The sequence below is a fragment of the Lonchura striata genome, chromosome 4 (assembly GCF_050655825.1).
Source record: "Lonchura striata isolate lonStrDom1 chromosome 4, ASM5065582v1, whole genome shotgun sequence".
Taxonomy (NCBI): domain Eukaryota; kingdom Metazoa; phylum Chordata; class Aves; order Passeriformes; family Estrildidae; genus Lonchura; species Lonchura striata.
In genome coordinates this window covers 53,727,256-53,752,693 of record NC_140706.1, presented here as the reverse complement: position 1 = coordinate 53,752,693, position 25,438 = coordinate 53,727,256, and the positions used below count along the sequence as shown (strand labels likewise).

The window sequence follows — 25,438 nt, the reverse complement described above, 5'->3', positions numbered from 1 at the left end:
TAAAGAACAACAGCTTCACTCTCATGCAACTTACACTTACCATCCTACCACTGGGGTCTGTTCACCTTTTGGAACACATCTTCAAATAGCAAACAATGGAATGCAACGGTGAAAAAATTCTAATTACCTTCCTGAAAAGGGAAACTGGACATCTCTGCTCCACAGCTTTTCCTCCAAGCTCTTCAAAATGAATTGACTAACTAACCTACAGACTGGAAAGATGGGGAATGGTGATCCTTCAATAAACCAAGCATCCTGTACAGTATACTGAACATTAAGGTGGTCAGAGAACCAGGAGATCTTCATATTTTATCAAAATACTCAGTTCCATCTACACCCAAATTCTGCAATGATTAGACCTACTAGAATTCATACTTCTGGAATTTTATTTACAACAAAAAAGTACATTAATTTTAAAAGCTTCAGGAATTTTCCATGTGATATGTCAGTATTTTAGCACTGTAGCAAAGAAAATATGCTAAACAGGTCTCAAAAAGATAAAGAGAGACAAAACTGTTGATGCCTGTTGATGCTTTCCAATTAACAAGCTAGAGGTTTTTATCATATGCAGTTAATGAGGAGAGCACTAAAGCAGTGTTGGGGACTTTAATGCTGGTATTAAAACTTTGGGAACTGATATCCAAGATAAGTTAGGTAGAAGTCAAATGTCATCCCTAAGTTAATTCTGCCTAAGATTTCTACAATGGGTTTCTAAACTGATCTCTTTTTCTAAAATCAAAGTGTAAAGTGCAAAACTTCAAGATTTCATATTCAGCTTTTTTGGTTTTTTAAACTACAGATGGTAATCAAAACTTCTTTGGGAGCACACAGGAATCTCTGCTTGCAACAAGACAAATTAGATATCTTTGAAAGAAGTGGTATCACTTACATTTACGAAATTGATGCTTAATAAAGCACAAAAGTATCCTTTCTTCTGCCACCGAAAGACAAATTCTCAGAGAAACTCACAGGGTTTGCATTCTTTCTACTAGTAAGATTTCCCAAATAAACAAGTACGAGATGACTGGAGTACACTGTGATGTTTCGTGTCTTAATCAAAAATGAGTTGCTCTCACCAAAATTAAAAGGTGTTTCATCCTGTCTTTAGTCTCAGCAATGCACCATGTCTCATGGAGCTTCCCTGTAAAAAGGATCAAAAAGGCTTCTACATATTTTTATTACTGATTATGGTGATTCCCCAAAATGGATTAATTCACCTTAGCTCTGAAAAAAGTATGATGTCAGTGGATAATTTTGGTGGTTCACAAGATTAGCTGTTCTAGAAAATAAAAGTAATAAGAGAAGAAATATTCTAAACCTGTGGGTTCCACTGCACTGAATGTTTGTGCTATGATACTTCGAATTCTAAGGACTGCTAGGAATTGCAGGGGGTGGGAAGGGGAGACACAGCAAACTTGCCATTGTTTTTACTCTCAATTTTCACACTAAATGCAATTAGCCAGGGCTTCCTCTTAATTCCCATTTTTTATAGAAGAAAACACCTAATGCCTAAATTGTCAGCCTTGACACACAGACTTTTTCTCTGAAAGCATCATAACTAAACCAACGAGATGCATTACCTGCTTGGGAAGTGTATTGCCTACCTACTTGTTACTTGCTACTGTAACTTTGTATTTTCAGTGCTATTTACTGCAAATGTGTTAAATTAAGCAACACGTGGGGGGGGGGTGGAAGGATTTATCACCTAGAGATAGCAAATACCATAAAGAGCCCAAAAATCTTAAGGATAAGACCTGTTCTTCCATTTACTTTAGTATAATCTACAGCACATGAAATCCATATGACTATAGCATCATAGGGTACTCAAAGAACCTTGACACATCAGCTTGACTAGGAATTTTGGTGCCAGACCAATAAAAATAAAATTACTCAGCGTGGAAATCATGGAAGTTGGCAACTGTTTAGTCTTGAGATGCCAGGGAAACAAATAATATGGATTCAATGAGGTTAAGAACTTAAATTTGTTAATTAACTATCTGAAAACAAATTTTGTAATCCATATTTTGTTTTCAAAATATTACACACTAGATGCTCACTTGCTGGTACACCCCACCCCCACACACATTCAGGCTGGCTTGCAAATAAAACATTCATGTTCATCTCTGCATTAAATGCAACTATCAATAATTTTTACTTTTTAAAAACTCATTTAGAAGACACATTGTACACAGAATTAAATCACACACAGGCAAACAATAAATGTTTTGTCATTCAGTAACATACTTCTTGCAGTACCATTAGCCCTTTTATAATAAATTTGAGCCTACTAACCACCAGTAACCTGGCTGTGTTTAGCTGCTGCCAAAGCAGAAATCCCCCAGGCAGCCTCAGATGGGCACTCTCAAGTCACCCCTGTCTGCCACTCTCTCAGCTGTCACTCCACACTGCCTGCTTACACCAGCTGCAGGGCGGGTGGGTGACAGTGGGGTGTCACAGCAGTCCTCCAAGCCTGGCCTCACTTGGCTGCTGAAGCCTGTGCTTCATGCTCCAAAGCACACCAGTTTTAAAGGCTGCACTAGGCCAGCTTGGAGAAACCTCTTAAGAAAGACTTTACCAAGAATTTGCTATGTATTTCCTCTGCATAAATATCACTGTATCCACAGATTTAAAAAAAATATGTTTTTAATTAGTTGAAAGTCAAAACCAATCTTCCATCACAGCACAAGAAAAATGCCAGTCAGCACACAAGACTGCAGGCTTTCACACACGCAAACAGCCTCCACACACACAGCCTTACAGAGAGAGATAAATGACACAAAGTTATTGATACTTTGAATGCCTGGTTGGCATCTTCTGTTATGTCAGAAATACTCGCTCTGTTTCCTTCAAGGTCCCACTGCTACTCTTTATGCCCACACTTTCTCTACCAAACTGTCAATTTACCTGGAAAATCCAAGCAAATTCTATCTCATGTGCCTCTGAGCTGCAAAGGAATGCAAACCCACCAGGTTTTAAAATAACTTTGTATTACTCAGTGTTGATATTAGCATTTTTGAAATGGCTACTCATCCCTTGCAAAACCAATTAAAGACAGATGTAAGGCAGACCAGGAGGAGCCACAAATACTCATCAGCTACATGGCCATACTGAATAGATGACTGAGAATCTCAGTCTAAAAATAGCAAATGAATGATTTTACATATCTAAAGAACAAAACACTAGTTCAGAATAATGTTGCTATTAATAGGAATAATATGCATGTACATTATGGATGTTCTTTCAGTTCACAGATGTGATTTTATTCTGTTACAGCCATCATTATTTATATTTAAGATTTACAATACAGAGAACAGATTTAAATGAAAGTCAGCAGACATTTGCTTTATACTTCATAATTACAGTGATCTCTCCCTATAGAGAGAGATAAAAAGGCATTAGTTATGGTCAATACTAAAGGGGGTAATTGTGTACTACAGCACTGATGATCCTTATTACACTGAGTTTCAAGAGCTGTGAACAGGAAAGAATATTCTCAGCATAAAACTACACAAGAGCTTGAGCAGAAATGAAGGGCAGAGACTACTGTGACCACGCCATATTCATGTATCCCCTGGCAGGTCATTGGATTCTCCATTTTGCAAATCTTCTCACACAGCCTTTACAAAGATCCATAACCACATCAAAAGCACCATGTTACTTAAAGCTGAAAAAAAGAGGACTAAAAAATCCCCCAGGAATGTTGATTTGAAAGAGAATAAAATTGCTTGTGAGATGTTTCCAAGAAAATCCATCACAGTGAAATGAATGCCTACCACAACGTAATAGCCCTTTTTGCTCCCCATAGTAAAGCATCAATAGGATTTGTCAGACAGACAGGACTACACTTGAGTAAGGATAAAAAAAATCCAGTTTTTAAGCATGCAATTTTTACAGTTCGTCTGGACACTAACTGCAAATAAGATACACAACAGAATTTCATGCTCAATTCCATGACAGTCATTTTTGTGTAAATACTAAGCATTCTTCCTAATCCTATTTTTGTCTAACTCCTAAGTGTTCATATAGAAAACAGCACAAAAAGAGGCATCTGTCTCTTCTGGGTTATTTTTGTCTCCAAAAACACACTACACACGTTTTGGAAAGCATTGTTCCTGCCAGCTGGGGACACTTTTCACCTAGTGTCAGTGGAAGAACAACTACAGCGCATGAATAAAAATACCTACAGTGTTTTATAAGATGACCTAGAGCAAACTTAAACTAAATAATTGAGGATATTTGGAAGCACTTTTGTAATAATGTCACTGTATTAATGGAAGACAGTGACTCTCCAGACAGATCTTGGTTGTAGATGCAATGTGTCCAACCAGTCAGTGGATTGGTACACAAACCCTCCTCTCTACAACTACAGAGAATACAACTTGTGCTGTTAAACCTGAGATTTGCTATTTGACCTTTCAGCACTAGCAGTTGCTTTTCAATCCCAAATTAGTGGGGAAAACAGTTATATTTCCACAAAACTATACAGCTATACTACAGCAGCTAGCCTCCACTAGAGGCTGCTGAGTTTAGAACCACCAGTTGATCACACTTTAAACCATTACGCCAATTAACTAAAACACTTCAGATTAGCAAAGTTTCATGCCTAATCCTACTAAAGTTTGAATGACTAAAGTCACTCAAAGCTATAAACAGAAGACATCTTCTTTGCTGTTTGTTTGGCACAACACAATTAATCCTGTATTCATACAACTGAGAGACAGAAAGCAACTCCATCTGCCCCTCAGTTCATGAGCCCCTCACTGCTCACTCCTTCACCTGGAAAAGACTGCAAATAAACCAAACCTGTTTGGCCAACTGGTCCTTCTTCACCAAGCCAGTGGCTGCAGCGATGTTCCCTGCTCCTTCCACGGTCTTTTGTGCCACCGCCGTCACTCCTGTCACCACAGCTCCCCCAACATTGGATACCTGCTCTTTGGTCTTCTCAGCCACTGAGGAGAAGCAGAAGATGGGAAAACACATGATGCCTGTGGGAGCTGTAAGTTTTTCAGAGAATTTATCACCGACAGCCAGACATCATGAAAATCCATAAGGTCATTACATTTTCTATACCCCAAGTGGATCTTGAGAAATTAAACTATCCATCTGGTAACGCTGGAGCAACAGAGGTAAAAATAAGCCTTAGTTGGGGCTCAATTTCTTTCATGTGAAAGGCATCTGACATTTTCATTCACATCTAACTGCACTTTAGGGAAGAAAAGTCATTATTTACACACTCTTATTATGTCCATCTCACTGTATAATATATCCTAGTTTGGAAATGCATTCCAATGAATCCACCAACCCCTTGCTGTATAATACAGGGACTGGAAGACAATTTTTTGTGTTAAGACTCAAAAAATAATTTCTTTTTCTTATTTTCCAAGATACATATCATTAAAAAGCAGACCTATTAATGCTCAACCAGAGAATTTCCAACAGAAACTTTTATCTGAGTCCCTTGAGATCTTTGCCCCGATACATAATATACTAATTTATAAAAAGACTGAATGTCAAAGCAAACTGGATTAATAGCTAACTTCCAAGCCCCAGGGAAACAACAACTCATTTAGCCTACATATACATCAGCAGTTGCCATTCTACCTTTCAGAATAGCACTGGGGTTTTTCTGCTCATTCATCCCCAAGGGCTCTTTCTGATAGCAGCTTGAACTACAGTGAAACTGCTCTAAGAAAAGGGATGGAATGACTTCATGCCTTCAAGTTACATAGCCAGATTTTTAGCTGACTGAAAATGGAAGCAGATAATTTAATGCTCATTCCAGCTCATTTAAAGGGAAGTTAGTAATGAATTAAGTATTATCTCTTATGACCAAGACCTTTCATTATAGAGTAGAACAACAGACTACACATTTTCTGAAATTAGAAAAAGTGTGTTTCAAATATCTCCCACACTATATTAGACACTAATAACCTCATGAGAAATTTCACTGTATACATTCACTACTCTATTGCCATGCTTTTTTAGCAGGGGAGCAGGGGGGAAGATAATCAAAAGTGGGTTTGCTGAAAAGTAAATGTTGCCCTCAGGGAAGGTTTGACTTAATACCAGCAAGTGCAAAAAGACATCTGTTAAGATGCTCCATTTGATTATTACCAGCTACAGACCACAAAAAGCTTTGGATTTTATCCACTACTTCTTGCAAACATGTATCTTCAGATGTGTGTCCTCATAACATGTTATCTCTTGCAAAGCCTAGTGAGATCCGATTGTGCTTGGGTCTTTCAGAAAGAAATTGGATAATGTTATGAAACAAACTTACTCATGTTGTTCCAAATGGCAAAAAGAAGTCTAAAAAAATGAAGTAGCAGCTTATAAAATCCAATAAAACCCCAATTTTCCTATAAGTATTTAAATTTTAAAAAATTAAAACAAGAGATGTTTTGGGTACATTTCAGTACTGCTTTTTATTTGTCCTCTGTCTCATTCATTTTCTGGGAAAGATCCCAGGGTGTATCCAAAGCAGCATAACCAGCAAGTCAAGGGAGAAGATTCTGCCCCCCTGCTCTGGTGAGACCCCACCTGCAGGGCTGCATCAGCTCTGGGGTCCCAGCACAGGACAGACTTGGGCCTGATGGAGTGAGTCCAGGGGACACCACCAAGATGATCAGAGAGATGGAGCACCCTTCCTATGAAGGCAAACAGAGCTGGTGAGACCCTAATTGTGGTCTTCCAGTATATAAAACCCTACAAGAAAGATGGAGAGGATCCTGTGATCCTGTTGGGACAGGGCAGGAGTAGATTACTTCCAACTAAAAGAAGATGGGTTTAGATACAGAAGAAATTCTTTATTGGGAGGGCAGTGAGGCACTGGAACAAGTTGCCCAGAGAAGCTGTGGATGCCCCATCCCTGGAAGTGCTCAAGGCCAGGAGGTCATGAGCAACCTGGTCTAGCAGAAAGCATTTTTGCCCATGTAAGGTGTTAGATCATCTTTAGGGTCTTTTCCAACCCAAACCACTGAGTTTGATTCTATAATTCAGGGTCCTTTCGTTCTGTTAAATTTTTTTTGTATAGAAGTGCCACACATTGTTTTGAAAACTCCCCTTTCCAAAAAGTGCTGAATGGCAGAACATGTCACCATTGAGTCAGAAATTTCACAGACTCAGATCAGAAGACTTAAAAGCAGCCTGTTTATTGAATCCTCCTCTTTTATAACTTGGTTTGCTACAGGTGGACCTCATTGGTAATTTAACACATTTCACATGATTGGGTAATGAAGAAGACACCCTCTTTGTGAGAAAAACAACTTGTTAAAATATTGTTTAATATTTGATTATTCTTTCTCTCCAGCCCCCTGAATGTTCCCAGACCAATTCATGGGAAAGCTTATTTACCTTTCTCTCTGATCAGACTGTTATCCACACATGTAAAGGACAAATTCAGTAGGCTTGATGCTGACAAGGGCTCAGTCGGCCTTGAGCAGACTCATCCTTTCTGATAAAATGATAAAGCATGGTTGTACTGTGTTGATTGTCACAGACACAACTCAATGCAAGCTCTTAAAGCACCTACACCAAGAAACAGAGTGGAACTGAGTGCACTGTGGATGATGCAGTACAAAAAATGCCAATTCTCAATGCCATTATTAAACCCATATTTCTTACACTATGTTGTCATGGCAAGTACAACCACCTACCAAAAGCAACTATCCAGGGGCTGCTATACCCACTGCTACAGGATTTTGGGAAGGCACTATCTCAAGTTCATTCCCTCCTCTCAGAAACACATTATGCTAGCAAAGGTCTAGTACATACAAACTCAAATGGAAAAGGAAAGAATCAGGCCACTAACACTGTTTCAGGCACAACAATAAGGTACTGACAAAAGTAGTAACAAAACCAGTATACTTAAGACTGCTTCTATTTCAGACAGCCATGGTTTAACCCCAGCTGGCAACTAAGCACCACACAGTTGCTTGTCCCTTCTTCCCCCGGCAGAATGGGGAAGGAGATAATTGGAAAGATAAAAGTAAGAAAATTCATGGGCTAAGTATGGTTCAATTGAAATAAAATACTAATAGTAATAAAAAATTATAAAAAAAATATAAAAATATTAAAAAATTATTAAAAAATATTTTAAAAAGGAAAACAGAGCTATAGAAAGCTATAAATCCCACAGGTGATGCAAATCCAAACAATTGCTCATTGCCAACCAATTGATGCACAGCCAGACCCCAAGAAGATGACCCTCACCAGCCTTCCCCATAGTTTTACCCCTAAGTATGATGCCATATGGTGTGGAATATCCTTCTGGTCAACTGGGGTCAGCTGTCCTGGCCGTTTCTTCCCCCAGTTCCTTGTGAACCCTCAGCCTTCTCACTGGTGGGGTGAGGTAAGGAGCAGGAAATGTAAGCCCTGCCCCGCAATAACTGCAACATCCCTGAGTTACCAACACTAGTTCCAGCACAAATCCCAAACAGCCCCATACCAGGTACTATGAAGAAAATTACCTCCATCCCCACCAAAAGCAGCACACAGACACAGCATAAGAAAACTGACACAGGAGTTACCATGGAAGATCTCTCACACACTGCTTCAGAAACCAGAGCCATGAAGATGAATTCAGCAAACTATATAAATAGCACAGATCGCACAGATTGGCAAAAGCAACCATAGTAAGGAGAGAATCTTCTTTCTTGTCTCTAAGAAATAACTGAACATCAACATCATTACCAGAGTGACTCTGATAATGAGCTCCAGCCTGGTGACCACAACATAAGAAAAACCAAAGTTCCAAGTCTCATGTATTTTATTGCTTACACTAAGTAGTAATGGGGAAAGCATTAAGTGTGCACAAATCAGTCCACAATACAGGGGGTTGATTCCAACTTATTAAATTTATCTTAAAGCTTAATGATCTTCAGCCATTAAGTCTTAGTAAAATTGACATTTACTTTGCATCACAGCGTTGCGAACCAGAGTAGATCAGCTTCTGCAGAGCTTTTCTGTGCAATGGCCTGATTACTTCTTTTATCTCTGCAGAGACTGTTCATGCCATTAAATGACTGTGGGACAGTGTACAATGACCACACCAAGGATAAGTTTAATTCCTAATACTGACTATAGTACTGTGCAAAAAGTACTAGCACTGAAGTTGCCTTTGCACTACTTATTACAGACAACGGGGTAGCACACAGTATCAGTGTAAAACCTCTGGAGCAATTCTAAGTCATAACTAGTTACTTTCAACCTTGAACAATAAAAGTAGATTCAAACCATAGAATTTCCCTGAATTAAAGAACTTACTCTTCTTGTACCAAATATACTTTTGAGTAAGTATTTCAAATAGCATGTTTGTCCTAAGTGCTTGAAGAATTCATTTACAAAGATGCCATAAATATGGCGGTTCTTTAACTTATGTAATTTTCTGTAAGATACCTGATAGCATTAATGAGCAGGAATACCAGTTACTAAGAACCTTAAAAAAAACAAGACTGAACCCAAATAAGTAAAGAACTAAGCAAAACAGTTGACTATGGTTTACTACTATCAGTATTGTGTCTTCACTCACATGATTGATGGACTAATAGCTTTTTTTACCTGACTTATTTACAAATAGGGCTTTATTTAGAATATCTGAATATATTCATCTTTGATACTGTTCATTTCTGGGAGATAAAAAAGAGGGGAGAATTGTGCATTTACAGTCAAAGGCCAAGATACAATGCAATTAGGAAGACAATTCTAAACATGAGCATACACCCCATAAACCCAATAAGCAAGCTGCTTTTATCAGAAATTCAGAGAAAGGGTGACCTGAAAATAACAGACTTATCATATTCCAGTGAATCACAGCCTGGAATCCTCATTTCACAGTATCTTCATGTCACTAAACCTGGTACAATCAGGTCACATTTAAAGCACAAAACGCCTCAGTCTAGTAATTCTGGGTTTGGAAATTAACTGACTGAATAATGCAATTATGTTTTTCAGCCCTTTAAGGTGTGGCATTTCACCAGCATAGGTGGTTAAATCACAGCTTATTCAAAGATAGAAAAATTATCAAGATTTTGGAAGTCAGACATAAAGAAAAGACTGACTGAGCATTCATTTTGATCTGTGACTCTAATTTGTACCTGACTGTCTCCAACCTCTCAAACCATTTTTATTTACATAACAAAGTGTTTATTTCACCTCAGGTTTTACATGATGCACTGGAGAATTAATATCATAAGACCAGCACAACTTGTGAACTCTCAGTCATATGAAAAGAGAAAAGTAGGTCTTTACAAGCAACTCAAAAGGCTTTTTTGTCACATCAACTTTAACAGCATTGATTTAAATGGATTTGATTTCTACATCAACCTCATAGCATCTCTGTCTTCATGTTACACCTCACAGAATCACTACAGTAAACCCAAATCTGTTTTTATCTACCTTCTCTTCTTGCCAAAAGAACTATTTATAGGCTTGCTATTATTTTTTTTGTTCTTAAAATGTGTCCAAGAACTTGCTCTGTTCTTACACTAGCAAGTCCATGTTTCATTTTGGAAGCTGTGACCTCTAGATTTTGCCTGAAGTCATCTCTTCCCACTGCCACAGTTCAACCTGTTCACTCCCTGCTCATTTTCCATTTTCATGCAACAGCCAAACTCATCTCAAACAGCTTGAAAGACCAGAAAATCACAAACTGCAGCACAGAACCCGTTATTCCCAAGTTTTGGGTGTTTCATTTCATGTCACCTGTTTCGTAGAGTGTGTGAGGAGCAGCTATTGTTTTGCTTAAAATCAGCAGTAACTTTGCCAAATTTTCTATTCACAGGCACAGCACATAACAGGTGTGTCCCCCTTATGTTTGGCTTTACCGTATGTTTTGTACCTTCCAGAAGAAAATTTAAGGTATTTTAAAATCTATTAAAAATTCTATTCACCCACTGAAAATTTCCTGCCTAATTAAATATATTGTGATCACATAAAGAGGCACAGCATTTGAGATCAGTAGTTTCTTTCAGGATGAGGAAGAGAAGACCCCCACTGAGGTAGCCCACTAGAATCCCAGTGCTTCAGCATGTTTCATACATGTGTAAATGCCCTTGACGTAGATTCCACCGCATCCCAGCTTGGTGAACATCACTTCTATTACCTTGCTTCCTAGTGCTGTCAGTTGCTGCTCCCACATCCATGATATTGGATATAGGTGTCCCAAATCTCATTCTGCTTCAATCCTCTACTGGTCATAGCAATGATCCCTCTGAATATTTCTCTTAATTGAGGTCTAATGAGCTGAGATTTCAAATCTCATAACAGCAGCACACATGCTCAGCCTAAACTCTGAAGGACTAATCTGGATATTCTCTTTTATTACTATAAATACTCTTGACTGACTTTTCAACCATTTATGTGATTTATGCATTAAGTACTGACATTTGTTTACCTACCAGTGTTTCTCTTTTGCCTTGGTTAATGTGAGCACAATGATACATTGACATGTCAGCTGAATGAGAGACTGGCTATACACCGAGGAAAAAAATCCTTTTCTACTATCTTACTTGTTTTTGAATTTGTTCGGGGAAAAATCTATTGACCATGCATTCTCCTCCCATCTCCGGATCTCCCACATTCTACAGCAGAAAATTGTACATTTTATTCAATGCCCTATGGTCAACAAAGGCTTTTCTGCATGCTGTAGACATCAAAGACTTCCATTAATTTTGCCCCCTAAAACAAATTATTGGTTACTGGTTTTAGTTAATACCTGAAATGATCCCTGCAAATCAATTTAAAATGCAAATTTACTCCTTTTTGGTGTACAAATGCTATTGTGAAGATACATGCCTAGCATTAAATTCCAAATTTGAAAGTACTCTTGCTACTGAGAGATTAGTCAGTTTTAAAAAAATTCAAAACACTCATAACTGTGACAAATTCAAATAAAACTTCTGAAATTTGTTTCTTTCCTGTAAGCCATTTCTATTCAGTCTTTCCATCCAACCAGATCTCTCAATTTTCCTATGCTTTTCTGTCTTTCATAAATTATAGTTCTCGAAAAACCTCATTTTTTAACAGCTAAATGTCTGGTTAATCTCATGAAGCAAACAAAGAAGCTGAACTCAAGAGATAATTCATCTTACCTGTTGTAACACCATGAACAACTCCTTCCTTGGTCCTGGAACCTAAACAAAGAAAAATATTAGGTCGAAAATGCATATTCTTAAGGACTGGTAAAGACTAGATAGATGCTAAAGAGGGATTAACATGTGGACTGCATACTTCTGCACACAATATTTCCCAAGGTTATTAAAAAATTAAAAAGAAATTGAGCCTAAGGGAAGAGGCAAAACCATCAGTAAAGAACAACTGTATGGATGGGTACTGGCTGTGGAAAGGTGAGCAATATTGAAAACACTTGTGCAGTACGTACTGACTTCCTTGCCATTTTCTGAATAGCTGTGTTAGGCCTCCCACTTGGCAAACTCACACAGATGACTCTGCACAGAAACCATGTTAACATCCCAAAGAGGATCATGCATGCATTTGTAGAAGGTCTGAGCCACAGTTTCGAGAAGACCCTTAAAATTTCGTCTTTGCCAGGTCTCAGTTTGCAGGGCTTGACAATCTCTACCGAACTACAGAAAGGCCAAGAGGTGAAATTCACAAAGAGAAGGAAATGCTAGCCAGATTTAGATATCAACTAATCCAAAAGAACAGCTTTAAGCAGTAGATAGGATTTCAACATGAAAATGTCCCCCAGGTCTGCTGCATCCACTGTCCTCACTGTCACAACTCACATATGATTTGCAGGAAGCACTCTGGAAGTCGTGCGAGACCAAGTCATAACACAAGACCTGTGTACACAATGTAATTCTGCCATGCTGAAGACCAAACTGATTTCTGCAACACCCATGGAAAAAGACTGTGACTTTTCACCATGCTGCAGCAAAGGAAAACATCTCCTGTGTCTTTAAGGGGAAGAGAAACTAATAAGCACATACTGCTGTTTAAAACATAACTGGGTGTCTTTTTCCTTACCAGCCCTCTACTTGCCCTTGTCAGGTTCCATAATTTGGCTGCATTTCAGGGATTAGTATCCATCTGTGGACTATGATGCTTAACAATGTGCAATTAACAGAGTTTATTGCTCCTAGTTAATCATCTTACCTAGTCTGCCAGAGATAGGATGACATTTTATTTTTCTTACCAACACTAAAATGACCTTATTTGTAATGCAATTTTTTTGCTGTCATTCAGTATTTGAGATAGCATAATTTATATTTCTAACTTTACACTTCTAACATAAGAGAATGCATGAACAGAAAATTAGAAAAAAAAAGCAATTTTTTTTCCAAAATTCTTTGCAATAAATACAATTAAACACAAAAGTACAATATAAATTCATTCATCAATATGTCCCACTTGCTACTAGTGCAGATTTATGGAACTTTAGCCATGTAGTTCTGGCACTATTAGATTGATTACATTATTGAAAAGGCTCTCTTACTGATGAGTAAGAGTAGAATAATAATCCATGACAAATAGAGAAGAAATACTGCATCATGTACAATGAAATGTTCCTTTAGCTAATGATGAGGTTAAACAGCTGAAAAGTCTTTTTCCCCTTTTATTCCAATTTTCTCTTTAAAAAAAGTTTGCTTTCTCTCACTGAAAAATATTTACCAGTGAACAACCAAAAGTTCCATTATATGCAAAGTGTTCACACCTAAGGACTTGTTTTGGTTCTCAATTTCATAGCACCATGAGACATGAAGAAGAAAAGCACATCCTGGAATTCAAGCAGATGATGGTTCTACTAACTTCTAGTAACTAGATACCACTGCAGGCTTACAGTGTGTCTACTGGAATACTTAATATTAAGCAAATGCTTTTAAAGGCATTGTTAGACCTGGCCAATATCTCATTCATGTTGTTGAACAGACTGTTTGCAAGCCAAGCCATTAAAGACATGACAACCTGTGAATTAGCAAGTGCCCAGTTCCCTAAGGCCAAAAAAGGATGGATGGTATGGCAGAACTCCCTGAGGACCCAAGCAATGTACACATCTCCAGAGGGACCTAATCCAAGTAGATTCTTGCTTTACTCACCCAGAGCACACTGCTACAACCATAATTCACACAGAAGTGCTGGTCTCTTTTGTGGAAGACAGATTAGCCTTTAAAAAAAGCTCAGCTCACAGACCCATATGGAACAGGGGTATGTATAGCCAGATCCATTAATTGGCAAACAACCAGCTGGTTGGTGTTCCAGACCCTACAGCATATGTTAGAGCTCAAGAGTACTTGCCCCACTGCTGCACACTTGCATGCAAGCAGCTGTTCCTGCCATGGCAGCTACAACAGCATCTCAGAGCACATTTTGGATCTGCCAGAACAGGCCTATAAATAACAACAGTTGAATTCAGTAGGATGACTTCTGGCTAGCCATGAAGGGAAGCTGGTTGTCCACACTGGTTCCAGGATAAATTAGCTGTCTTTCATCCTGGCATTCCCAAAATACCAATAATCCTGCTCACTGTACCCTGCATAAGGGGAACAGAGGAATCCGAGCAGGGATAATATAAAGGCCAAGGCACATGACTCTAACCTAAACCAAGAAGCAATAGTAGTATGTGGTAATGCTACTTTTCCTAGCTGTAGTAGATATCTGTGTGAGGGGAGGGAGAACACTAAACAGTATTTTCCATTTTTTTTTTTTTTTAATTACAAAAAAATACCAGAGAGTCTCTTCATTATTTATTATCATGGTTGTCACTGTGCCAGAATGCAGAAGTGTACCAGGAGTTTGCAAACACATTCATTTCTGGACTATTTGAGAGACCAACAGACTCCTGACATTTCTTAGTCAGAGCTAGTTACAGACTGGGAGACATAAGCCCAAACTAGGGGAAGGGGCAATCAATGTTTAAGGAAGGCACTTGCTTTGAAGTCCTGAAGCCCATTATTCTACCAGACCAACCCTGAGTCCCTCAACTACTCTGCTGGCTTTTCTACCACCAAATAAAAATAAATATTATGAAAAAGGAATGGAGGAATTTGGATGGCTTTGCCAAATAGGTCATGACTGCTCTGCTCTACTCGAAGGCCACATGCCAGCACATGGAATAGTAAACAACTGTCAGCCACCCTGCTGCTAATAAACTATTCCTTTGTTCTGTGAATTTATGACACACCAAAAACAGACTGGAAACTTCCATTCCTGAGCAGTGAGCATGCACTCAAGAGTCAACTGAGCAAAAACCTGAGCTCCCTGGAAGCACACATGAAGCTCAGCAGACAACATGAACACTGCATCACCAAGAGTGTGTGAGAACATCCTTCTTACTCAGTTCCTGGTTTCAAAGCAAGTGGAGATTAAGTACTGTCACTCACTTCCTCTCTGCTTCACACTAAAAGCTCTTGAAGGATACAGAAAGATGCAGTTTTAAATTTACAGCACAGACAGGACTGCTGAGCCTCAGTCCTTCTTCCTAAACAATGAACAGGCCATTCTTTGATATCAAGAAAGACCCTGATGCTGTGTTTGAATGAGTTAAGACAGAGCCACTAATTTCAGTCAGCCAGTGCTGAAGCCAATTGGCAGAGAAAGTTAAGGAGAAAAAACCCCCATACTTGAAAGCATAAAAACACTTTGTAGACTGTATTGAGAGGATCTTGGGTATTTAAAAGTAAAGTGGACTGAGGGAACAAAGTAGAGATTCCAGCATGGACAGGGAAAAAAAACTTCAATTAATCCTCCAATACAGTACTCTCCTACATAGCTCTAAGTTTCTCCCCTTGCCAAGAGAAATTATCCTTATGCCAAAAAAATGCTAAAAACAAAACATGAATAAAAGAATTAGAATGACCACATTTCATCCCAAACAGCAGCTGTTTTAAAGAGAACTCTTACCGGGTAGCATTAGGCTATAGTCTTACACATAATAGTTAAGAGCAGCTTGGATATAAAGGTCCAGATGTTTTCCACATTTACTTCAATTGCACTGATTTCAATGGGAAGCCATATCACCTAGGCGATCTGGACCAAAGACTCTGCATCTTCTTAATTCTCCACCAGCAATTGGAGGCTGAATGTTATGAAACTGAAAATGATTAACAGGTCCCACTCAGCCCAGTGTGGTTAGGTTCTTTTTTGCAAGATGTCAGGCAGCTTTCACAGCATAATCTGGCTGTGAATCTCAAATCTGAAAACCCAACTATAGAACAAGGGAGTGAGAAGTATTAATGAACTCTAATGAATTGTGCTGCTTCTCTCCTCTGCTCATAAAGGGCCTTCACCACCTTTTGCACTGCAATCATTATCAACCTGTGGAACAAAAGATTATCACACTGGCCTTTGCTAATGCTGCACAGGGGAAGAGACAACTCTGCTGAGTGCTTGGGAAGTAGACAGAGAAACATCCTCCTTTCCCTATTTGAACTTGTTGAAATGTCATGCCTGTATGGGTGAGCACACAACTGGACACAAGCTGCCAGAGCTTCTAGAGGCAGCTTCCAACCAAAGGCTCTTTTGCCTGTACAACAAACTGTGCACATAGCTCTTGCCTCCTGGAAAGGAGACACCTGTTGGGAGAAGGATCCTCCAACCATTACTACAGTTACATGCACAAGTCCCTATCATAGCTCAGGGCTCTGTGGTCACCAGCAATTGCTTGAAATTCTTGCAAAAAATAGCAAGCCTGCTCTCCAACGTTCAACCTCAGCAAAAGTGTCTCTGAAGACAACAGCAAGTCTGTTGCCTTCGGGAACAGAACTAGATTCAAATGTTATTATGGTCTGGAGAACAGGTCAGAAACAAAGATTAATTTAGCACACAATGCAGGTTTCTAATATGAAAAAAAAAAAAAAATCAATGACCCCAGAAGCATAGCCAGGACTACAAGAAAACAAAATAGAAGTTCTACCTCTGGAAAATAATTCCAACATCAAGCACAATATACAGTGGAAGAACATCTATTTTGCTGTCTTGAAAATGAGCAGATACTTATTTTAAAAGAGATTCATCCTGCAATTAGTGTTCAAAATTATTGCCATCCCTGTTGGCAAGAGCACTGAGCTTTGCTATGGCTTTAAAAGGAGGGAAGTATATTCCAAATGAGTAGTCCACACTATCTGGAGCAGAAATAATTTCTTACAGACTGGCACTAGCCTGCAAGAGGGAATCCAAAAAAGGCACTGGAATACCAGAGACCTCAGTACTCCCATTGAAAAGAAATGACTCTGGTTTTCAGCTCTGTTTTAACTTCTCTCTGTTATGTGAGCACATCTCCCATAACAGAACTGACCTGCTACAAAATCAACAGAAATGACCTACAGAAAAGGCTATCTTTTCCCCCTCCATTCTTTTATAGACTAGCTTTATTTGATGAATAAGAGAAACAGAGCCATAATTTTTTTTTATAAATAACCACTTACTCATATATAGTCTTGACAGATTGTTTTTCTGTTCATTTTTCATGACAGCATTTGCAAGACACTCTTCTAAAGCTCAGTGCTTGCTAAATGAAGATGACTACCCTGAATGAAAGTACCACTCAAGGGTTTGAAAATAATTTTATCCCAGGCTCTATGGAATACTAGTTTGGCCTAGAATAAGACACTAACAACTGCTTTGCTACTTTGGGGTCTACCTGCGCTACCTCATTAACTGTAGAGGCACTTCCTTGAGAAGTCATGGAAAATTTTTGCCATGAATTTGCAATAGCAATTACACAACATGAAATTAATTTCAAAAGATAGCACTTTGCCATACAAAATGTTACTGTCAACATACCAAGCAGTTGGCATGTCTACCACACAAGTCCTGAGCTAACCTCTCAAGTGTCTCCTCCTGAAATCCTGTTCAAGTCCCACATGCTCTGTAGAACATTACAGAGCTACCTTCACCTCCAGCTTTTACATTTTTTTCATATTTATTTTTGCTGTACCAACCACCCCTTCAGCCTTGATCTGGCAGACTTGCATGTAATACCACTCAATGACCTGTACTGTAAGGCACTTGGCTTCAAAGAACCAGAGCTCAAGAAGGCACAAATTTCCTCTTGTTTCTTTTGCAATGGTCTCCTATGAGCAATTAAATATTTTTTTGCAGAAGAAGGGGTCTGATGAGGATCCAGTTGTGAATGTTGGGGTGCACCAATCAGCAGCGTGCTCTCTGCTGCCCACCTACCCACATACAGGACTCCCTCTTTCGTCTTTCCTGCTGCCTCTGCCACACCCTGCTTGGTTTTTTCTGCTGCTGCTACGACTCCCTCCTTTGCCTTGGAAAGCCCTTTCATGAACACATCCATGGCTGAAGACTTTCTTCAAACAGCTCTAGAGAAAAAAAAAAAGAAAAAAAGTACACACTTTCAGTAAGGTTTTTTATCCCAGAAAGGGGAAAAATATTCTAACCAAATGGGATCACAATTACTTTTAAATTACATTATTTATACCACCCAAATTGTATAGCTATATGAAACAGATATCCCATTTCCACAGAATCCTATGGAGAGGTTACCAATAATGGAGTTCTGACTGGAAGATGGTTCCATTGAGATAAGTACCTTCCTTGCCTATGAAGTCATCATTTCTCCCAAAGGACAGTTCTGTTCATGTGCTGAATGCAAGATTTAGTCTTGTGATTTGATGACACTCCACCTCTCATCCAGAGAAAAAAGCCTACTTAAATAAACATCAGCAACTTAAAAACAAACAGACCAAACTGAAAACCAAAACACATAAATCAAAACCTCTCATAAATGACAAATGTTCACTTGTAAGAAAATGGCATTACAACTCAGGACTGGAGAAAATTAAAAATGCTGCATTTCCATTAGTCCAGCATTTTACACACAGTCCACATCAACCTTTTGGAAACTGAGTTTTCCTGAATGGGTTCCTTGCATGCATCACAACTGAGAAAATATTTTACTAAAAAGCAAAAGCAAGAACGCAGGATGTTAAAAGCACTGCACTAAAGCTACCAAGAGAGTCCTATCACAGCAATACAATCCAGTACTACACCGAAACCACTTAAATAGTAATTAAAACCCAGAATCACCGTCCCTCCAACAAATCCATTATCAGTCATCTTTTCTCTTCCTCCACCCACACAGACATGAGTGCTGCCTGTTATCTTCTCTTCTTTGCCAGAGGCTGAGTAGGAGGAATGCATGTCTAGGAAGGCATCTGAGGATGTCGCAGCTTTCCACTAACTCGTGACGACCGTGCGAAGGAAGGCAGCGTTTGTGCTCCAGCCAAGCTGCCCACGGTACCTGCCGCCCTGGGGATGGGGAAGGGGGGTGGGTGCCTTGCACAGAGCGCCGGGGGAGGCAGCACCGGCCCGCGGGACCCTCGGCTCCTCCACCGGCAAGGTGCCAAGGCCCGGCCCCGGGGCAGTGCCGCGACCAGGTGCGGGGGCACCGGGGGACCGCGGGTGTGCATCAAAGAGCATGGGCACCTGCAGAGGGAGGAGGGAGGAAGCAGGGCGTATGTGCGCATATATGTAGCTTATACATACACAAACATATAAATACATGCACGCGGCGAGGCACCTACCGAGGAAAGCAGAGCGGCGCGACCATATGGGCACCCTCGGGCTCCCGCGGACACGCCGTCGGCACACGGCGGACACGGCGCCCGGCTCCTCCTCCCTCCCCCGTGCCCACACGGGAACGTGCAACGGGACAGACCTATCCAGCTGTCTCTGGTATTAGATACACACCTATGGCTCCGTGCAGACGCGCCCCGCCCCGCCCGCACTCACCGCCGGGCTCCTCCGCCACCGGCGAGCGACCCGTTCCGACAGGCGGGGGCGGCGCGGCTGCGGGCGAGCGAGGCGCGGAGCGGCCCCTGCTCAGCACATCCCAAGGCTCGGAGCCCGCCCGCTCTGCTGGCACCACCCCGGCGGCAGCCCCGCAGGCGGCGAGAGGCGAGGGCGGGGGGCGGGAGGATGAACCGCGGCGGGGAGGAGCAGCGGCTCTTGCTCCCTGTTGAGGATGCGCCCCCGGCCCGGCCCCCTGCGCCCGCCCTGTCACGTCCTGCGCGGCGGTGCGGTGGGAGGCGTGATAAACTGGGAGCACCTGTTTGCTGGCCTTCTGGAGAGAGAAGCAAGGGTTAAAAAGGTGGGTAGGGCGATTTGGTCCCCCTGGGACTCCGCACAGTCACCACTCCCTCCAAGGGCTGGAGAGCCTCATCTTAGAAGTGTAAGGAAGCTGTTGTTGCGGCACAGCCCCGAGTCACTTCACCAAAGCCTTACAAAATCTCCCCCAGCTTCTAATTCTTTTTCATCTACTTCCCAATCTTCAACCTTGTATGACTGCAGTTCAATGTCACTGTTCTCACAACATTCATGCTTCCAGTTCATTTTAAGCACGGGAGGTGGTGGTGCTCTTGCAGGTGTAATTCGAGTTTTAACTCTATTGCACACACAGAAGAGTATTCATCCCAAATGAAGAGAAGTACGGCCAGACTTGCCCAACCCTTACACCGTTGCTTGCATCTTCCTCCACACAATCCATGGCCACTGCCACCCAAATCTTAAACTCAGGCAGAAAAGTCACTTTCTCCCCAGAAAGGGAAACCTATCAAATTTCTCTATTTTGGTCACAGAATTTAAGCATGAAAAGCCAAGACCAGTAGGAGACAAGGCACTAGAACAGATGGACCTTCAGTTTCAGTACATCAATTCAAATCCTGCAAGACTTACAGAAACAGCTTGGGTTTTATTGCACTCCAAAAGGAGAAACAGAACATGGATGATACCAGGTTGTGAGCTGCAAGGAGTATCTTTCATCCATCATCCCGTGCAGACAGCTGATGCATCCCTGGTTCTCATGCTAAACATGTAGTGCAGGGTCTTGTTCTTGTCAGGTTTCTTTGTAAGTAATATTTCTGTATTGTTTGGTACACTTTATTTTGCTTCATTCTACTAGTAGTTTTAATCAACCAAGCATTAGGCAACAGATTTTATTTCTTTGTGTAACAGTGTTCAGACTGGTAATACACAGACGTATACAAATAAATAATTTTCTCATCATTCTGCCATCAAGAAAACCTTCAAAAAAGCCTAGAAATTGAATTACATAAGGTACCTCACCTCATTGATCCTGTGCAGCACATTTGTAGTTAGTAGTGCTAGATGTGGTATTTCTATTTTATTCCTATTTTAGGGAGAGGACAGTAAGTACAGTTCCAGACAGTAAATAAAATTTAATCAAAATCATATTCTTTGCACATGTTAACTGGCCCAATTTGTGTATCTTAGTATGTAAATTGGCTCTTTGAAAACCCTTCAGTCAGTCATTTTATACTACCCTGAGCAGAAAACTTAGACTCCAAATTAGAATTAAAACGAATCTCACATTCCTTATATAATTATTATCTTCCAGATTTAAAGAAGGCTTTACTTTTTCCATGCAAGTGACTATGAGTATGAAATGTTGTTTTTTATTATGCTGACATCAATCTACACAGACTTATTGTATTTAATTATGTTTGGAGGAACAGATAATCCTGTATGATAAACAACCTTGTATATTTATGGTTCTGTTTCTGAAAACTTTAGGAAGAAGAGCTCAGATATTTGCAACTCGTAGCTTTTGCAAGCAGTCTTTTTTTTGCCTTATGTTTATCAAAGACAGGCATTATGTTTTGCTGTTAAACAAAGTAACAGCTTGTCCTTTAACAAAATCATACAGCTAGAAATAGAGAGGTAAAGGCAAGAGGGATCAGTTGCCACAGTAGAAGTAAAGCTTAAAATTTCAGCTGTAGGATTCAAACTAGGCAGCTGTTAAATTCTAAATCATTGGTTAAGAGGCATAGTAAGAAAAAACAGAGTACAAATGTTGACACACGAAATTCTTCATTCTGAAAATGAATGGGACTTAGGTGGAAAACAGAATTAAATATGGTAGAGAATGGACATTGTATATCCAAGGCAATTCCTATTTAAACATTGTCTAAAGAGCTGGTTGGGGCTTTTTTTAGGTTGTCTCTTCAGTACTATTAGTATCACAGCAAGCTCTCCCCTGAAGCCTTTTCTGTCTGAAGAAAGGATAGTAGCAAACAGATTGCCCACTGATCACATTTAAAACAATTCTTTATTTAATGACACTGTTTACTTCACATGATCATCTAAAGCAAAAATCAATTAAGTAGTACTAAAATCTTCTTTACTTCATCTTGCCTTGCAGGCTAGCTTATTAGTTTAGTTGCTAGTGATCAAGTATATCTACTTTATCACTATGAAAAGAACAATTATGGACAATTGAAAAAGGTTGCAGAGTAAAATTGATCCAAATTTACTGATTTTGGGTTACTGACTCACACAGACTCCCTGTGTACCACAGGACTGATAGGTGATTGTCATGGTTTGACACGGAAAGAGAATTTTTTCCGGAAGGAAGAGGTCAATTTGGATATTGACCAATTGAAGGTGGACACGCCTCTGAGAACACAGAGGGGTTGAAAGCAGAATTCCCAGGGGAACTCGCTCTTATTGGTTCCGGTCAGCACGCAGTGCAGCCTCTCCCCTGCCCAGCCGTGGCTGTGTGGGGAGGGGAAGCCCCCATGGCCTGAAAGGTAGGCCCCAAGGGTGGTGGAAGGACTGGAACCGGGCTGGCCCCTGCAGATGGAAGGGTGGAAGAAATCTGGGATGTCTCCGTTCCCCCCCAAGAGTGTCTCTCCCGAGAGAGAGAGAAAAAGACAGCGGCAGTTTTGTCAGCATTTCCACCGTGAGGAAGGAGGAGCAGGGGGAGCTGCAAGGTGCCCAGTGCGTGGGAGCCACCGGAGTCTGGGCATTGAGCCATCCCTGGGAGTTCGGACTTTTAACCCTTCTTTGAGAAATTAAAGCTTTGTGAATTTTTCCTTCCCCTCCTCAGTTTGAAAAAGAGGAAGAGGGACACCTTGGACCCTGGGATGTTAGAAGGAGGAATTCTAGATGGGAGGGGGACAAGGAGTGGCTTTTGGCTGGACTTTTCCATATAGCCACAAACTGAACTAATCTTCTCCTCCAAGAGAGACTGTATTTTGGGAAGATGCCAGTGAGTCAAGAGACCTGCTTCAGCTGGGAAAAGACAGAAGTGGAGTGAACAGAGAAAAAGTTAGGGGGTTTGTGGTGGTGCCCCTGTCTTAAAAGGAAAGATAAGAGAAGAAGATCTCTGTTCTTGGACCCTCGGCCCTAGGGGAAAATGGGAAAATGGGGGGACTGTGGTCCAAAAAAAAAAAAAAAGAAAAACTGAACTGTTGTTTTCTCCCCTCTTGGCAAGGCATCCTTGAAAGGAAAAATCCTAAAAGCAGTCTGTCCATCCATGCATTGGTGGTGAGAGCACTGTACATGGAAAGGAGAAGGGTCACCATGGCAAACTTTTCTCCGGGCAGTGCCACGTGTGACATGGAAACACAGGATGTTCCAGCTGTGTTTCTTTAGGGGTGTGTGGCACAGGAGAGACTCCTGCCTCCCTCGAAGGGGCTGAGTATCGATTGTCTGGAGGGTGGAAACCTGATTGGGGTCCAGATTGTGTCTCACTGTGGTTTGTTGGAGTTGCGTGGTGGGAGGAGGAATGCTTTGCAAGGTTTTCATTTTTATCTTTGTGTGCCTTTTTTTTTTCCTTTTTCCTTTCTTTTTTTCTTTTGTAGTAGTAGCTTAATAAAGTTTTTTTCTGTTATTAAGCTTGGCCCTGCTTTGCTCTGTTCTAGATTCCACTTCACAGCATTCAAGGGAGGGATCACATTTTCATGGGGGCACTGGCATTGTGCCAGCGTCAAACTATAACGAAACCTCAGACGAAAGGTACTTTTGAAAACCTGAAAGCTGCAGTATGAAGGGAAGCTGTCTTAGGGCACTGTGTTCACAGTTCACATTGATTACACTGCTTCAAGGCTCTTCTACCAATAATTACAGCCTGGGGTTCCTGGGGTCTATCTGACCCTGGCTGCTGTAGGTGTCCCAGATAGCGAGGTACAGCTAAGCACAACCTGTCCAGGTCCCACAGGCAAGCTCCCATCCCCAGGCAATCTTAGCAAGCAGCTCAGTTCTTATGTGAGATCAGCTCTTTGGTGAATTCAGCTCTTCAGGATTCAGCTCTTTGCTTGCTAAGGTGCCCCAGCAAACACAGGGAGAGAAGCCTTCTCCTGAAGGTTGTATGAGGTTCCACAGAAGTGTCTTTATTGGCAGCTCCTGTGAAGGTGACAGTGACAGCTCTTCTGCTGAACTGGGTAGAAATGCAGGTTTATATAGGGTGCAGGGGTTTTGGAAATGGTCCAATGGCCAGGGTCGAGGCAAATATGGCCTTACAGAGAGGTAATGAGAGTCCAAAGGTGGAAGAGGGACTTCTTTGGTCCAGTCATCATGACTGGGCATTTCTTATCTTAGGCAAGTGACCGCCAGGGAGGCCTTGCAGGGCCTCTGGCTGCTAGAGCAGATAATCTGAAAATGGTCTTCATTGGATATGTACATTAACTGTGAGAAACTGTGAACAATTTACACACATATAGTTTAGTGTTTGGATTTCTTACAGAATAGTTTACTATATGGGTTGCTTTAGAGGCAACTAGGAGTTCAGATCAGTTTCCTAGACTCCTGCATCACGTTTGCATTTCTATTCCCATTCAGCTCCCTCTGGGAACTGTTGCCGTCTTTACTGACCATGCTATAACTACCTGTGTGCCCCTTTCTGAGAACTCAAAAATACACTCAATTGAAAAAAAAATATTAAGATGACTTCATTGTTGCTTACAGGTAAGCCTGAGATTTAGCAAAACATCTTTTTCTTATGCTCATAAGTGTTGTACTTTAACACTCCAGTGCAAACATGGTGTTCCCATGATGTTTACTCCACTGAAAGTTAAGCACATGTATTAAAGCCTTCATACAATCAAGAATCAACCCACATCAGAGTTAATTTCCCAGTGGAAGCATTCAGTTTATTAATTTAAAATTAATATTTGTTATTATGCAGCAGTCCCATTGCAAAGATTTCTGTTTGTAAGCTGTTTTGATAGCTATAACTGGGTGATGGGTTATTGTGGGCTGGGCTATTGGATGTCCACTATCTGTTGCCAAGAGATGCAAATAGAACTCCTCACAAACGTTTTAACTGATATAGACAATATGACATCCATATATTGTATTGGAGTACTTGGATGTATGTACACACCTACACACACAGATGTACATATACATATATTTCAGGAAGATTGATGTATGTCCCTCATCTGGTGGATTTCAGCTCAGCTATACTAATCTTGACACAACTCTAATCACCAGACAGAAGGGTCTCACAGCTTTATACACCTCTGTACAGGCAGAACCTGCCACACATTTACCTCTCTTTCACTTGCAGTCAATGGTGAAGTTACAGAGCCATCACAGCTTTTATAAGCAATGGTGACATTTCATTCATTAATTAATCTCTCTGGGCTAGAAATTCAGCCCTAAAGGGCACAGAAACTCTGTCTGTTGCACCTGAAACCTTTAGCAAAGTTTT

General features: G+C 40.7%; 1 protein-coding gene across 13 annotated transcripts in view; it reads right to left on the bottom strand.

Annotated features, from left to right (window-relative positions):
* SNCA (synuclein alpha) overlaps nt 1–19,972 on the bottom strand; it is a 99,414-nt gene extending 79,442 nt beyond the window's left edge. For 5 of the 13 annotated variants that reach the window (XR_014954881.1, XR_014954880.1, XR_014954882.1 and 2 more), the window contains exons 1-2: nt 18,139–18,236; nt 12,090–12,131 (exon numbers count right to left, since the gene is read on the bottom strand). Coding sequence is in view for 8 of the 13 variants with exons in the window: in XM_021550305.4 (XP_021405980.1) it covers nt 4,804–4,949; nt 12,090–12,131; nt 18,139–18,259 (309 nt within the window). In the remaining 5 variants the exon portion in view is untranslated. Of the gene's footprint in view, nt 1–4,803; nt 4,950–12,089; nt 12,132–18,138; nt 18,285–18,514; nt 18,633–19,062; nt 19,213–19,508 lie in introns of those variants that run through there. The other 8 variants (XM_021550305.4, XM_021550308.4, XM_085578139.1 and 5 more) reach the window with 8 other exon arrangements.
* Between the last annotated feature and the right edge of the window lie 5,466 nt (nt 19,973–25,438).